This window comes from Asparagus officinalis, chromosome 5, assembly GCF_001876935.1.
Source record: "Asparagus officinalis chromosome 5, Aspof.V1, whole genome shotgun sequence".
Classification (NCBI taxonomy): Eukaryota; Viridiplantae; Streptophyta; class Magnoliopsida; order Asparagales; family Asparagaceae; genus Asparagus; species Asparagus officinalis.
In genome coordinates, this window is record NC_033798.1 from 114,169,170 (window position 1) to 114,185,643 (window position 16,474).

Sequence of the window (16,474 nt, forward strand, 5' to 3'; positions counted from 1 at the left end):
CAAGTAGAACTTTTCAGTTTTGATGCAGTCAATTCGTGATGACATTAAAAGAGAGCATCATGACATTCAGAATGTTGATATTATAACTTTTTTCCAAGTTGCTCAGTTCGTTATAGCTTTCCAACGTCAAAAGGTGTTACTTACAGAGGTGAGAATTAAACTATGGGATCATATTTATGTACATTAAGATGCTGCATCTACTTGATATTGTCAAAAGTATTTTCTGTTGTAGATTGTTTAATGATGTTAACTCTTTTCATTCATATGGCTTGCAAAAGTTACAAAAGTTATTGTTGGAGAAGTCGTAGAAGATTCTTATAAATTTGATATAAATGTTATTGCTAGAAACTAAACATTTTGTCTAGTTATCCCACTTTATCAAAGCACGATTATTAACATCTTGCATTGTTAGTTGATTATATAATATGAATATGTTATAAAATATATGTAGCCAATCATTTGTTTCAGGCTTGATCATATGATTTTGTTGATAAACAATTAATGTGCGCTACCAGTAAGTAGTTGAGGCTTTAATTATGCTTCTGTGCATTGTTTTAGAATGTTTTTGTCAGGAACTCTTTTTGGGGTTGTAAATGCATTTCCTTGAGGAGCTTTTGTGAAAATGGATACCTTTTTCCTGAAATTATAAGCAGACATGGATGATGTTTTTCCTACTACTTGATATATACAACCAATACAAGGGAATTTGAGCGTAGGTATCATTTGAGCAATCTCTTGAAATTTGTGAGAACCTTGTTGGACTTTTTTGAAGCCTCATTAGCGGTCTCAAATGCTGTTAACTATACCGATGCAGAAGATACTAGCGAGAGAGGATGAGGATGGAGACATTTCTAAAGTTTCATGTGCATGGTCAAGTCGGTGATCGCTTTTGCTGATTGTGTACGAGTTGCTGGTCTTGTACTAGTGCTGGTGGTGGCAATTGCATAGTGCCACAAGCTATGTAGTTATTGTTAGATAATAAAATCAAAATAAGGTTATAGCATGCAAAAATCTGAATTGAAGAAAACAAGAAAATCTGGCCTGATCAGAAGCAGTCGTGTAAACATTACCCTAGAAAATTAAGGACCCGCTTATCATCCTGATGCAGATGATCCTCTCTCCCCTGACGGTAAAAACCCCCGGAATCAGCCGACCTCTAAATTCGGGCGAGAGTGCAAAGATTCTACTCAGATGAAGAACGATTGCCTAAAATACCACAAAAATATGGAGAAAATTTCACTTTTTAAAGCAGAGGAGAGGAGAAAGAAGAGAGAATTGTTGTGTGCTTTTTGAACTCACATTAGGGGTGTATATATAGGGTTGAGAAACCCTTAACGGCTGTTGGATCCAAGTGCACGTTTCTAAATCCCGCGCACCCGTTACCTAAATTCACGCAGCCGTTACGCACACAAAAAACATGTAAAATAAAGCCAGAGAAAAAAAAAAAAACGTGTGCGTGTGCGCGTGTCGCGGCGTGGCGTGGCGAGGCATGCGCGCGCGCGTGTGTTATGCGAAGCCCAGACAATACAAAACCCAAAACACTATTCAAAGCCTAATAGGAGGTGAAACAATTTAAACCCCTTACTATTCATATCACTATTCCATGTGGGACTATTCATGAAGGCAAAATTGCCTTTTCTCCCACAACATAGCCAACAATTATTTCAGGTTCTTCCGTACTAGTTATTGGAATGGTGATTTGAAGTGCGGGTGCACAATGTGCAAAATGGGCACCAATACATGGAGTCAATGGTTTTAATTAAGTACCTTGTTAAATTAATCGTTAAAACTACATGCAATTCTTGGATGGAATCTCCTAAATTTCATATGAAGGTCTTATGTTAGCAAAGTTATTATCCCTATTTATTGATATCTTAACTTCCTGCCCTCGTAGGAATATGTCGTACTTACTGCCTGTGATTTTTCTTTCTATGTGAATCTTAACAAACTAGTTCCTGTAATATTTTGTTCAATTCTAAGAAATTATTTAACTTCTAGAATGGAGTAGTTAGTAGCCAGATACTCTTGTTTTGTTTGACCAGTCAACAGTCTTCAATTCCTACATATTCTCAAGGTCGCTCTGGATTAAATTGAAAGCTTAAATATCAGGAATATAATAATCATCATTGTTTGATATTGGTGTTTATTTACACCTTGCACATTCTGTTCGACAATGCTAGATTCCATCGTACACGTGGAGGATATGGAGTTTGTGGATATTAGGTATTGCTTTGATTCTCCTTAAACTATCCGAAGTAGTAAATATCAATATGGAAGAAATGGTTTTACATATTGGTCTGAGTATGATTATCAGTTATATCAAAACAGTGATTAACTGATTATTATTGCCTAGGTTTCATTAATATATCACAGTAAATCTTAACATTGTCTAAAGCCACATTACTGATTCTGATGCATATTTTTAAGCGACTGCATGTACATACCCCTGCAGACATGTTTACTTATCAGTATTTGTGCGTGTTTTTCCCCCCTCAAAATTTGTGGTATGTCTACTTTATGGGCAAATTAATTATCCGTTAGGATTTTTTTTTCTCTTTTCAGAAGCACAACATGCAGGGTAGTCCATCTGAAGCTTCTTTGGATGGAGGTTTTGTTAACCTATCTTTCCATGGGGATTTCTGTGGGCCAATTGCAGCAACAATTAATGAGGCCATGTTCTATTTAGTGATAGCCAAATGGCGTGAGGCTTTTGAAGGATTGAAGGAAACTAATGACCACAAATCTCTATCAGTCGCAGCATCCTTGGTGAAGAACATGGTAAGCGTGTAACATCATATGCATGTACTTTGTTAGATACATAACCTGATGTATCCCAGAACAATCCTAGTTCCAAATCCGAAACTAAAAAAATCAATCATAGGAAGGAGGAAGAGTAACGAAGCCGCCTGTTCCATTGCAACCCCAACCCTTACTTTGCTTTGGTTGATGGCGTTTGCTGCCACCTCTCCACTTTACTTTTGAAGTAGAGATAGATAATTTTTGCTACAGGTTAAATGCAGGTTTCAGGGGTAGTATTTCAGTAGGTTGTAAATAGGACTTGAGGTATGGTTTTGAGTTGAATCTTGAACCTGAATTGTCTGACCTAACATTTTGTAAATTTTGTGCATTACTTAAATCCTTTCACACATTTTTTGAACCATTTCCACTTTGATATTTTGTTTTGTTTACATATAAACCTATTATTCGATGCATTTTATGTGAGAAGCATTGGTCTTTTTCTATTCTTAATGAAGATTTTACACACTATTTGTGACTTTTTTATTCCCTGTCAACAATGCATCCGTATACCGAGTTTTTGAGATATTTAGATTTACCCATATTCATACCAGTGAACCTCGTATACATACATTTTCAAATGAATGCTTATATCTCTACAAAATCATGTTCATCTCAGATAGAAGTGCTATACACATAGATTATTATTGATTTGATTATTTTTGGGTTAAACCAGTGAAAGTAAGATTGGGAGTGAGATGAGAAACATGGCCAGATGAAGATAACACTAAATGTTAAAATAGTGAATGAAGTGAAAGTTAGGTCTTGATAACAGATGGATGAAAACTATGAAAGCAGGAACCGCTAGAAGATAGATGGGTCTTACTTAAATAGTAAAGTTATGATTTCGGAAGATGAGTGAGAAATGAAAAATTCCCCTAAGGACCCAAAATATGGGATCAACATGGGGGACATGTGAGGTGTCCCCCTCCTATTGCATGATGAGCTGGCCATCATGAATGATGAGCTGGCCATCATTCATGATGGCCAGCTCATTATGCAATAGGAGAGAGACACCTCACATGTCCCCCATATTGGTCCCATATTTTGGGTCCATGTAGCAAAGCTTGTGAGAAATCTATCTAGCGTGATTCGTGTTCATGTAACTTGAGAAAATGATGTGTGCACGCGCGCGCTACAAGTGCATTCATGGTGAATTAGAAGTTGCTCCAACTGAGGGTAAAATAAGAGAGAATACACACTACTGTTTTAAAAGTAAAAGGCGAGGTCAAGGTAATTTGGTCCTATGCTGCCTGAGGTGAGAGGCATCAAAAAAGGCAATCGCCTGAGTGAATCAAGGCGATCAATATTCCAAAAATTGATAAACATTACAAAATAACATGCAAGTGTCAATAAATATCGACAAGACAAATTAATCACACCCAAAATTTCAAAGTCACAAATCTAATAAATAAACAATCTAAATGAAGAAGTGAGTAACACATATTAAATAGTAACATTAACTAATATCTGCTAACACATAATTAAGTAGCAAATTTTAAACTTTAAGGTTCAAATTGTGGCATGTCCTCAAAATGATATAGATAATAAAGTATATTTCAACAAAAAATAGCAAAAAATTGACAATGAAAAAAAAATTCGTTAACAAAAATAAATTTTACTTTATCCTACACCTTTCGCACCCTAAAAATTTTGAAACAGAGACAAACGCTTTGCACCTTACATCACATGCCTTAGATGAGCCCTTGAGGTGCCAAGGCAAGGTCACGATGTGCTAAGGCGAGCTCTTGAGGCGCAAAAAAACAATCACCTTAGTAACCTTCATCGCCCGTTTATATGCAAGGTGCTAAATTACAAGAACGCCTTGCTTGAGTGCTTGAGGCGCTATGGTGCATCTCCTTTAAAACACTAATATATACACTAGACTTTTAGCCCGTGCTAAGCATGATCTTTCCGTCAGTTTTCGATTGTACTCTCATTTTCCGGCCTTTTGTTTACGAAAAGAATCTCCAAAAGCCATAGACATTCATTCATTAAAATATTGAATATCAAGTATATATATTATTTTTATCTCATTTATATGGTTAGAATTTAGAACTTTATATCTTATTACCTGAATATTATATATGTAATAGTTAATTTGTTTAATAGTTGAATACATATATTACAAATTGAAATAATTTTTAGTTTTTTATATTAATAAATTTTTATCTATATGAATGATTTTAAAATAGTTAATTATGAATTTCAAAACGTCCAAAAAAATTTATACTTTTTTGGGAACACATATACCTGCCACCATGCATACCACATTATATCATAAAAAATTATCCTACCTACCACCAAATTAAAAAAAATCCATACCTTTCAAAACTTTGTTAAAACCCCGAAAATTCCACACTTGTACAGAACATTGCAGTAAGTCTTTTCTTTTCAAAAATTTTAGTTTAAAAATATCTCTAAAAAAGTAAGTTTTGATTTTATTTGATTCATTTTAATGATTCATAAATATTATGTAATACATATATCATGGTATATTTGTTGACAACATATTAAACATTATAGGATCTTAATTTTTGGTTTTTATATTTTAGTTAATATTTTGCACTTATTTAGACATTATGATTCTATATATCTAGGATCACGTCTTCGCATATCCGGTTGTTCAATTTATTTTGAATTTTGTCATTAATACCCAAAATTTTCAATTAGCGTTATCAAATTACCTTCATCCTTTCTAATTTTGGAGCAATGGTCAAATTTTTAGTTATATTGTTAATATATTTATTAACTAAAATACTTTTATCTAATTTATATAGTTAGAACATAATATTTTATGACCTAATTATTATATATGTAATAGTTAATTTCTTTAATATTTGAGTACATATATTACAAAGTGAAATATTTTAACTTTTTTATAGTAAATTTTTTATCGATATAAATAATTTTTATAATATTTAGTTTCGAAATTGAAAATTTCAAAAAATTTATTAATTCTTGGGAGTACACATACCTACCACCTATAAAGCACGGGCACGCATAACATGAAGCCGTGTCGGACACACGTGTCGAGTCCGTGTCGAACACACGTATCCTATGTATTTTTTAGGATTTGCCTCGTGTCGGCGTGTCGGATGACCGTGTCAGATCCGTGTCCGTGCTACATAGCCTACCACTATATCTATCACATTATATCATAATAAAACTATCCTACCTACTTTAAAAATTATCTGAAAGGGATGGGTTTTTAAAGTAGTTTTGGTAGATAGGGAATTATTTTTAATTTGGTGGTAGGTAGGATATTATTTTATGATATAATATGGTGGGTATGATAGTAAGTATGTCTATTTCAAAGAATCAATAAATTTTTTAACTTTTTGAATTTCAAAATTAAATATTATAAAAGTAATTTATATAGGTAAAAAAATTTAATATAAAAAGTTAAAATTATTTCAATTTGTAATATATATATTCAAATATCAAAGAAATTAACTATTACATAAGATATAACATTCTAACCATATAAATTAGATAAAATTATTCTAGTTAATAAATACATTTACAACTTAATTAAAATTTTGGCCATTGCTTCAAAATTAGAAAGGACGACAAAATCAGAAAGGACGAAGTTAATTTTATCATGATAATACCGATAGGGTGTTATTCGTTTCGGACTAGAATTTGGTTTTAAACTTAAGGTATTGTTGGTTTAGGACTAGGATTTAGATTTGAATTTAAGATGTTATTGGTTTAGGAATAGGAATTAGATTTGAATTTAACATGTTATTGGTTTAGGACAAGGATTTGGATCTAAATTTAATGTGCTATTAGTTGAGTATGATTATTATTAAGACTAGGATTTTAAAATCCACGTTCCATTCCAACTCTGTGGTTTTCAATGAGAATTTTCTGGAAAAAGCCAAAGTTAGAATTGGTGGATTGTGATATCACTCTGTGGGTTTTCTCTCTCCTCTTCTCTTTACTTATTTAAATATTAATAAATTTCAAATTAAATATATTTAATTTTAAATATTCCATATCCCTAAATTATTTATATATTAACATTGAATGAATTTAATTTTAAAATATTAGTAATCAACTTCTTTCTTATGTAATTCATTTGACCTGAAATATACTTAATAGTATGTAATCACTTAACTCGTTTAATATTTAATATTAAATTGGATATATTTATTATTTAACATTTTTTAAATGTATAAATATTTTAAATATTTATATTACATTCATTTTGTTTTTATTTAAATGTTAGAAATGAAATACATTAAGTACATAAACATTAAATATGTATAGTATTTAAAGTTTTAATGTATTAAGTAATAAAAAATATTTAATATTAACTTATTTGAACATTTGTTGTCATGTTTGATATAAATTTTCTAATATATTTAATATTTACATGTTTAAATATACAAATTAGTTTTGTATGGCCAAACACTAGTTATTTTTTTATGTAATTAAACACTAGTTATTTTCATTTATGTGCTTGTACTAGTTATCTTTTGTTGTGTGACATCATTTGAACTGTTTAAATGAATTACAAGATGTATTCAGTTTTATTGTTATCCTTCGTTAATCTAAATGGTGGTTGCTTTCCAAATTAATGTTTATTTTCTAAAATAAATATTATTTAGCATAATTATTTATTTTGAAACTTCTAATTCAAATAATCCATGAATATAAAATTTATTCTGAGAATCTAACCCCCTTACGAATCCAAAGCAAAAGTTCAAGAATATTACTAAAAAAATCAGAATTCAATCTCTAACCATAAAATCTAAGTCCATGTCTCAATCCAAGAATGTCGAATCCATGGACAAGTGTCTGAGTTCAAACCAACAATCCGGATTGAATAACACCCCCTAATTAAAATTTTCGGGTGTTAATGACAAAATTTAAAATAAATTGAACAATTGATATGCGAATATGTGATCCTAGATAGATAAAAATCACGACGTCTAAATAAGTGCAGAATATTAACTAAAATATAAAAACCAAAAATTAAGATCCTATAATGATTAATATGTTGTCAACAAATATACCGTAATATATGTATTACTTAACATAAATGAATCATTAAAATGAACCAAATAAAATCAAAACTTACTGTTTTAGAGAGATTTTTAAACCGGAAATTTTGAGAAGAAGCTTACTACAATGTTGTGTATAATAATGTTATCAAGGCACAAGGCACAATGCCGGGCGCAAAGGCCCCTTATGTGCACTATGCACAAGATGCACAACGATGTGCGCGCCTCACTGAATTGAGGCGCATACCTTAAACAAATATTTTTTAACATAAGACAAACAAGCATATGAGCAACATGTTTATAAATTATCACTTAAAAAGACTAAGAAATATAATTTCACCCAGTGTTATTGAGGCGCAAGGCGCAATGCAGGGCGCAAAAGCTTCTTACGCGCACCATGCGCAAGACTACGATGCGCGCCTCACTAAATTGAGGTGCACACCTCAGATAAATATTTTTCAACATAAGACAAACAAGCATATAAGCAACATATTTATAATTTGTCACATAAAAAGACTAAGAAATATAATTTCACCAACTAAATCACGAAATAGTTTTAATTAGCATGCATAACATAGTCAAGTTCATAAGTTTTCATAAATCACAATGCAAGATAATCTCCAATATAAGCAAAAGTCTACGAAACAAAACAAGCAAGTAACAAATAAAAAAAATATATTTTTATTTAAAATATGATATGTATTTTTAAGTAACAATTAAGTGATTAACAAACATGACTGTTAATAATTTTTTAGTTAGCATTCTTAATTGCTATTTGCTAGTTAGTATGAAAAGATGGAGAATGGAAGTAACAATTACATATTTATATGTTCATAATTTTCTAGTTAGCATGCTAATTAGAGAAGGAAGTTACAATTAGCAAACAAGTATACTAAATTACTAATTAATGTTTCTTTTTTATAGTTTAACATGAAAAGATGGAGAATGGATTAGTAACTAGCAAGAAAGAGTCTATTACATGATGTAAATATGTAATTATGTAAATTATTTTTAAAAAGAAAAAACAAAAGAAAAACAAAAGAAAAAAACTAGAAAAAACAAGAAAAACCTGATTTCTCCAGAGGTAGTCGGCGACAACGGCGTTCGGGGTCATCGATCGTTGTCGTCGTCAGCCGACTAGTTGGGGTTGGGGAGGGAGCAGGCGATGAGAGAGAGAGAGAAAGCGGGCGTGTGAGAGAGGAGAGAAAGAGAGAACGATAGGGTTTGAAACCCTAAAATCAAAACTTATTCATTTTACAAATCGGGTTTATGAAATCAGCGGGTTTCATACCTAAAACCCATCTTATTTTACAAAACAGGCTGAAGCGCACGATGCGATGCTCCTGACGCAAGTGCCAAGCACACACAAGGCGCGCGCCTCGTGTGCGTGCATCGTCCGCCTCTGGTGCGGGGCGCATTTGTCCTAGTCCGTAGCGCCCCACGCCTGGGGTGCGCCCGAGGCACGCGCCTCGATAACAGTGGATTTTCACCTACTAAATCACGAAAAGACTTAATTAGCATGCATAACATAGCGAAGTCTATAAGTTCCCACAATCACAATGCAAGATAATATTCAACATAAGCAAAAGTCTGATGCCGATGAAAACTTACTCAAGTTTATTAGTTACCTACACCCAAAATTATGAAAATATCAACTTAAATCATCAAACTATGCTCACTGATTTTGTAAAGTAACACATAAGAAATATGTATTTTCATTTAAAATGTGAAATATGTATGTTCAAGTAATAATTACATATGTTCATAATTTTCTAGTTAGCATGCTAATTAGAGAATGAAGTAACAAGCAATGTTTTAAATATCGGCCGACATGTCCGACTTGTCGGCCGACATATCGGTTTGAGGGCTTGACCGACACGACATGGACGTTTTTAACTCGTATGTTGGTTTTCAGGGCCAAATCGGAAATATCAGGGTCATATCGGGCATATCGGCCTATTTTTTAGCTTTAAAAAATCGGCTGATATGGTAATTTTTTTGAATCTGTTTTTTGTTATCGGGTTTGGGTTTAGTGATAAATACCCAAACCTGTTTGACTCGTTTTCATGTTTAAGGGTTTCTTATGAACCCGATGGAAAGAATTTATGAACCCAAATTCATATATTATTTATTTTTTTATATGTTTAGTCTATAGAATTTATAAAGTATGTTTATATTGAATTTATGAATGCTTAGATTACATTTAGGCCATGATATTATACATATGCGCACTACCCGATATGACAATCCGATATTTAGTCAATGTCCCCCGATATATCCCCGATTTCCGCTATCCGACATGGATTTCAACCATCCGACATGAACCCGACATCCGACATTTAAAACCTTGGTAACAAGTAGCAACAATTATACTAAATTACTAATTACTGTTTTCTTTTTACAGATTAAACTTGAAAAGATGGAGATGGAGTAGCATTTAGCAAGAAAGAGTCTATTACATGTTATTATATGATATAAATATGTAATTATGTAAAATATTTTCAAAATGGAAAAACAGATGAAAAACAAAAAAAGAAACAAAACAAAAAAAGAAACAAATCTAATTTCGCCTGAAAAAGTTGTTGATCGGTGGCATTGTCGTTGGTCGTCGGCGACCAACTTGTCAGGGTCAGGGAGGGAGCAGACGACGACAGAGACGAGAGAGAGGGAGGAGGCGCGTGAGTTTAGAGAAAGAGAATGGCTTGAAACCCTAAAAAATCAGTCTCAACTTACAAAACGGGTTTTTGTGCCATTTGCGGGTCTAAACCCCGAAACCCAATTCATATTCAGTCCAAGTCTGGGGCGCTTGCTTTGGTGCGGCCCGATTCATGCGCCAAGCATACAAGAGGCGCGTGCGCTCGTGTGCCTACAACGCCCCGCCTCTGGTACGAGGCGCAGTTGCCGCAGTTGCACGAGACCGCATCGCCCCACGCCCGGGGCACGCCCTGGGCGCACGCCTCGGTAACACTGGTGTATAAGTGTGAATTTTTTGGGTTTTTAGCAAAGTTTTAGAAGGTAGGGTGTATTTTTTAAATTTGGTGGTAGGTAGGATAATTTTTTATAATATAATATGGTATGTGGTAGGTAGGATAATTTTTTATAATATAATGTGGTATGCATGGTGATAGGTATGTGTATTCCCAAGAATCTATAAAATTTTGGACTTTTAAATTCGCAATTAACTATTTTAAAAATCATTCATATAGATAAAAAATTATATTTATGAAAAACTAAAAAATATTTCAATTTGTTATATATCTATTCAAATATCAAACAAATTAACTATTACATATATAAAATCTAGGTCATAAGATATAAAGTTCTAACGATATAAATAGGATAAAAATAGTGTATATACTCGACATTCGTTATTTCAATGGGTGTATGTCTATAGCTTTTAGAGATTCTTTTCATAAACGAAAGACTGAAAAATGAGAATATGATCAGAAACTGGCGGAAAGACTGTGCTTAGCATGGCTAAAAGACTTGTGTGCGTGTGCGTGCGCACACGTGTGTGTGTGTATATATAGAGAGAGAGCAAAATTTGTGTCAACTTAAGTGGATAGCAAAAAGTTATCTACCAAACTTTTTAGCCACTCATATTGCCTAGGGATCCTTAAATGATATGAAAATATTTTTTATATTAATAAATGAGTGGTTAGGAAGTTTGGTGGACATCAACTTAAGTTGATAGGAGTCTTACTATTCGTAGTACATTAGAGGTTGCTCTAACTGAGAATAAAATGAGAGCGAATAGACTAAGGTGGTTTGCTCATGTACAACAGAAACCTCTTAGTGCACCGGATAGGAAATGTGATAATATTGTAGTTAGAGCATCTCCAACTGTTTTCCCAAAAATTTCTTCAAAATGGGAAAGCAAAAGTCATATTCTCTAAATTATTTTTGCTCCAACTCCAACAGCTTCCCCATTTTAAAGAATCATGCATTTATTACAATAATAAAAATATTCTACATCCCTATTTTGGGATGCTCTTATGCATTGGAACTGTCCCCATGGCTTTTTTTGTAATTACGGATTTTGTTTTATATTTATTTTCACCTCCATCCCGTTTTGAAGAACGTGCTGCATTTATGACAAAGCTCTCCCCAAATATTTGAAGAATGCCCCAGATTTAGGGAAGACTCCTTTTTTTTCTCCTCTATCCTTATTTTGGGGAATGAGATGGGGAATCTGTTGGACCAAAAAAAAGCCCAAAATTCTCCAAAAGTGAGAATACCAATAAAATGGGGAAGCTGTTGGAGATGCTCTTAATGGGACAAAGAGATCTAATGGTTAATTTAACAAGGGAGATGACCCCATAATAGAACATAATGGAAGAATAGGATTCATATAGCCGAATCCAAACATTTGGAATAAAGGCTTTGTTGTTGTCGTCGTCGTCGTTCTTGTATGTGTGCATGGCTGCTAGTTCTGAGGAAGATAGAAATGTCTCAGAACAATGTGTGTGTGTGTGGCTGCTAGTTCTGTGGAAGATAGAAATGTCTCAGAACAACGTAGGCCATGATGGAGAATAGAATGAAGTGAAACAGCCTATTCAAGTAATGCTGACTAGGTCTAGTAAGGTGTGGCTTGAAGTTGTAATAAAAGGGAAGGATAAGGGAATAACCTGAGATAACGTGGACAGAAGCGACAAAGTGGGGTTTGCAGAAGACCAATTTGCCTTTAACTTGAAGCAGATAAGGAGTCCTGTAGTCAAGCAATAATGAGTGAGTAAATCTTGGCGGTTGATGATTTTGGTTCTTTAAAATATCATTGTTAATTTGTTGTTCTTAGAAATATTTGTATATATCAAACAACTAGCTATACTAGATAACTGTGGAAGTGTAATCTATGACCGAAGTTGTTTAAGCTGAGTATGAATTGGGTGCAATATCCAATCATAGCTCTTGGGCAATAATCTGCCTCTTGAACCTTGTTAGATCAATCAGTTAACCATGTTGATAAAAAACCATCATTTTTTTTTCTTATAGTGGAAATACCATCTTTTGCTTCTTTACAATAATAGGGGTTGATCATATATATTTTATAAGAAAGTACAAACAATTAAGTAATTTTGATGCTTTGGATACCTTTAAGTTGATTGTCTTCTGTATTTTACAAATTTTATACTATCTGGATATGTAATCACAATATAAAATGTCAAACATGTATTTATTATTTCTAAATACGTAAATCTTTTAAAGTCTAATGACTTCTTCTTCTGCAGATGCACATGTTGGATTTGGTGCTAAAATTGTTGCCAGAGGATTCAAAAGAACCACAGACAGCGCGCATACTTCTGTATAAGTTGTTCTATGATCAAACAGATCAAGGATTGACCCAGTTTCTTTTGAACTTGTTCAGATCCTTCGACACTCATAAACAGCCAAAAAGGTTTGCAATACCAAATTTTGTTTTGGTTTCTCTTGTTAGTTGATGCAGTGGGTGTAGTGGTGGTTTAAACAATAGGTTAGTAACTCAACTTGCTGGATTAATGTATGATCGCAAGATTCAATTTGCATGTGAAAGATTTTCTGCAGATCTCTTCGTACTCGTCGAAGATACTTTTAGTTGTTCTCTAATAATGTTTCTATTTTCCCTCGTTGTGGCATCATGCAACATTTCTACAATATTTCGTGGTTTCTGAACCCTAATTTTAGATCTAGAACTTTTTCGTGTTCTTTTTGATATGTTTCCTATTATGTCAGATTCTCGTTCAGAAAAATCTCAGATATTATAATTAAGATAATCCTTCAGTCAATAGACTTATATTTCATGGCATTTGTCACCTATACTTGTTTTGTTGGTTATGTCTTTCTTCATTGTCGGGGGATTTAATGCATTTTTATCCATTGTTTGCTTCAAAATCTGTGCAGAATCTTCAGATACATGACTATTTTGTTTTTGTTGACATTTAACAAGTGTGTCAATGTGCTTCATAAAGGCTTCGGCGTGAAAATAAAGTTGCATATGCTAATAAACTGTTACAGTGTATCCCAGTGGTGAAAAGATAAATACTTGGAGTTAATCTAGTTAAAGAAACGCTTGAATTGTGTTCTTTTGGTAATGGTTTTTATTTCATTATCATTTTACTTCACTTTATTTTAGAGCTTGTGTTCTTTTGGTAATGGTTTTTATTTCATTATCATTTTACTTCACTTTATTTTAGAGCTGCATGCGTGCGTCTGAGTATTGTTGGTTGCTTAGTTTCATTATCATTTTACTTCACTTTATTTTAGAGCTGCATGCGTGCGTCTGAGTATTGTTGGTTGCTTAGCTGAATTTATATTTTTTATTCTTACAACTGGTTATCTTATTGGGAAATTGTTTTCCAACTTTCAGTTACCTTGCCGATTTGTTGGAAGTAATACACTTAGTTTTGCAGCTTATGGACAAGCTGCAGGCACGCGGTAACTTGAGGGTATGTTGTCGTCCATTTTTTGAGCTTTTAGATGGATTATAAAAATCATAACATAACAGATGAGTTTGTTCATTAATATGCAGTAGTGGATTTTAGTCGACTCAATCATATAGCTTTTACTTTGCATTTCGCTTAAGTTAAGCATATTATTGCCAAAATTGTTGATCACGGTTTTATACATGCATTACTAAATTGAGATTTATTATTTTGTTAGCAAGGATAATATGTAGTTAGCCCTGTGGAATCCCAATCCATTATGATTTGTAATAGGTAGTTTCATTTATATGTAATCCTGTTAGGCAGTACCTACTCAGCTGCTGGTCATCCTGTATTATAGGTTGCTAGAAAGTTGAGAAGAGGAAGAGGGACAAAGAAAGGCGGTGGTGTAGGACCAGATAAGTTGAGAGATGAAAATCACAATTCACAAGATGTTGCTGACCAGACAAGGGAAGCTGAAAAGCAGACCTCCAAACCAGTTCTAGATACAGAGAAGACAAATGGAAGTTTATTTGACTCTAGTTCTGCTGATCAAGAAGGAAGTTCAGTTCCAAACCTAGCTCTGGATACGGACATGCCTTCAGAGGATGTGATGCATCAGAAAGATAATTTATTTTCTACAGATGGTGATAAAGAAAACAATACCAATGATCTAACATATGAAACAGAAGATCTGTCAGATGGTGACCAACTACCTGCCACCAGTGAAGCTGACTTTAATGTAACAAGATTGGTCTCCAGTTTTGCAAACAATACGGTCATCCAAAATTTGTGCTGGTTGTTGAAGTACTACAAGAACAACTCGGCCAGCACAAACCATTACATTATATGTATGTTGAGGCGTTTTTGTGATGATCTCGAGCTATCTCCAATGCTATATCAGGTAAAGTCTGGTAGATTGGTTTATGGTTCCTTGATGTCGAGTGGTCTTTTTTTTGTGCTTTTGATGCTACGCCCTTTCTCATGCAGCTATCACTTATAAATACATTCTATGACATCCTATCTGAACAAAAAACATCTAAATCTAAGGATTATGAAAATGTCGTGCATTTTATTACCAAATTTGTGAGGAAAATGATGAAGACACTCAAAAGCCAGCCGTTACTTTTTGTTGAAATGCTTTTTTGGAAGACACGGAGAGAATGTCGCTATATAACTGCAGAAGCTTTAATGGGTGATCTTGCCCACTTGAAGAAAGATATAAAAGATTTGGGTACTGAGAGAACTGATCTCTCAAATTCTAAAGGAGGAGCAGGCTATAGAAGTATAGCAGATTCTCTTGGAGACGATGAATATGACAATATTGTACCACCAGTTTTCAGTAGTGAAGGGTAAACATCTTTACATCACTGGCAATTATTTTTATTCATCACATACAATTTTTAACTAATTTGTTTGTGATTTCTCATGAATACAGAGAGGAAGAGTTACCTGATACAATTCATCTAGAAAATATGCAAAAGATGAGGCACAAAGAGCATAAGAAAAGCATCAATATCTTCACTGATGAGATGGATGAGGATAGAAGGTTAAAAAACATCATAAGCATGTATCAGTTTGGATAATCGTTTTTTTGTAAATTATTACTTGGATTTAATACTTTACTACTACATGGTTGCTCCAGTGAATTCATTTCCTCTCATTTGTCTACTCAAAGAATTTCACCCCTGAGGCATAAAAGTTCAGCATTTGACTCAGAGCAAGAGGCTGCTATAAGACAGTTATATGAAAAGTAAGTGACTTTGATAGACTGCTTCTTTCCTTTTGTGTCTTACTGGGAAAGTTAATCGCTTACTAGAACTGAACTTTTTATGGTCCTATGCATTTCGAGGAACAAGTTCTTCATGTTTTTGTTATCCTTCGCATTCTGCTTTCAAATAAGGAAAAAAATCTTTGATTCCTTAGGTGGCTGCTAATTTTCCAGCTTCGTTTTAATCAATACTTATATAATCAGTTCTAAACATTTTGGAACAAGTTCTTCATGTTTTTGTTATCCTTCGCATTCTGCTTTCAAATAAGGAAAAAATCTTTGATTTCTTAGGTGGCTGCTAATTTTCCAGCTTCTTTTTAATCAATCCTTATATAATCAGTTCTAAACATTTTGACTGTCTCAGATACAAGGATGACCGGCGTTGCAGTCGTTTGATTGCAGAATCTCTGGACCCTGATGGAAAAATATCTCCGCTACAGATTTCTTCTAAGCTCAAACAACTAGGACTGAGGTTCTCCTCAAGAAAAAAGTCTATG

General features: G+C 33.4%; 1 protein-coding gene across 1 annotated transcript in view; it reads left to right on the forward strand.

Annotated features, from left to right (window-relative positions):
* Positions 1-16,474, forward strand: part of LOC109840769 (protein timeless homolog) — a 45,830-nt gene that overhangs the window by 13,459 nt on the left and 15,897 nt on the right. Inside the window, 9 exon segments of the mRNA XM_020409526.1 lie at positions 18-148; positions 2,563-2,778; positions 13,037-13,203; positions 14,152-14,230; positions 14,568-15,110; positions 15,197-15,558; positions 15,645-15,755; positions 15,852-15,959; positions 16,342-16,474. The exon segment at positions 16,342-16,474 is cut by the window's right edge and continues 8 nt beyond it. Coding sequence (XP_020265115.1) covers positions 18-148; positions 2,563-2,778; positions 13,037-13,203; positions 14,152-14,230; positions 14,568-15,110; positions 15,197-15,558; positions 15,645-15,755; positions 15,852-15,959; positions 16,342-16,474 — 1,850 coding nt within the window.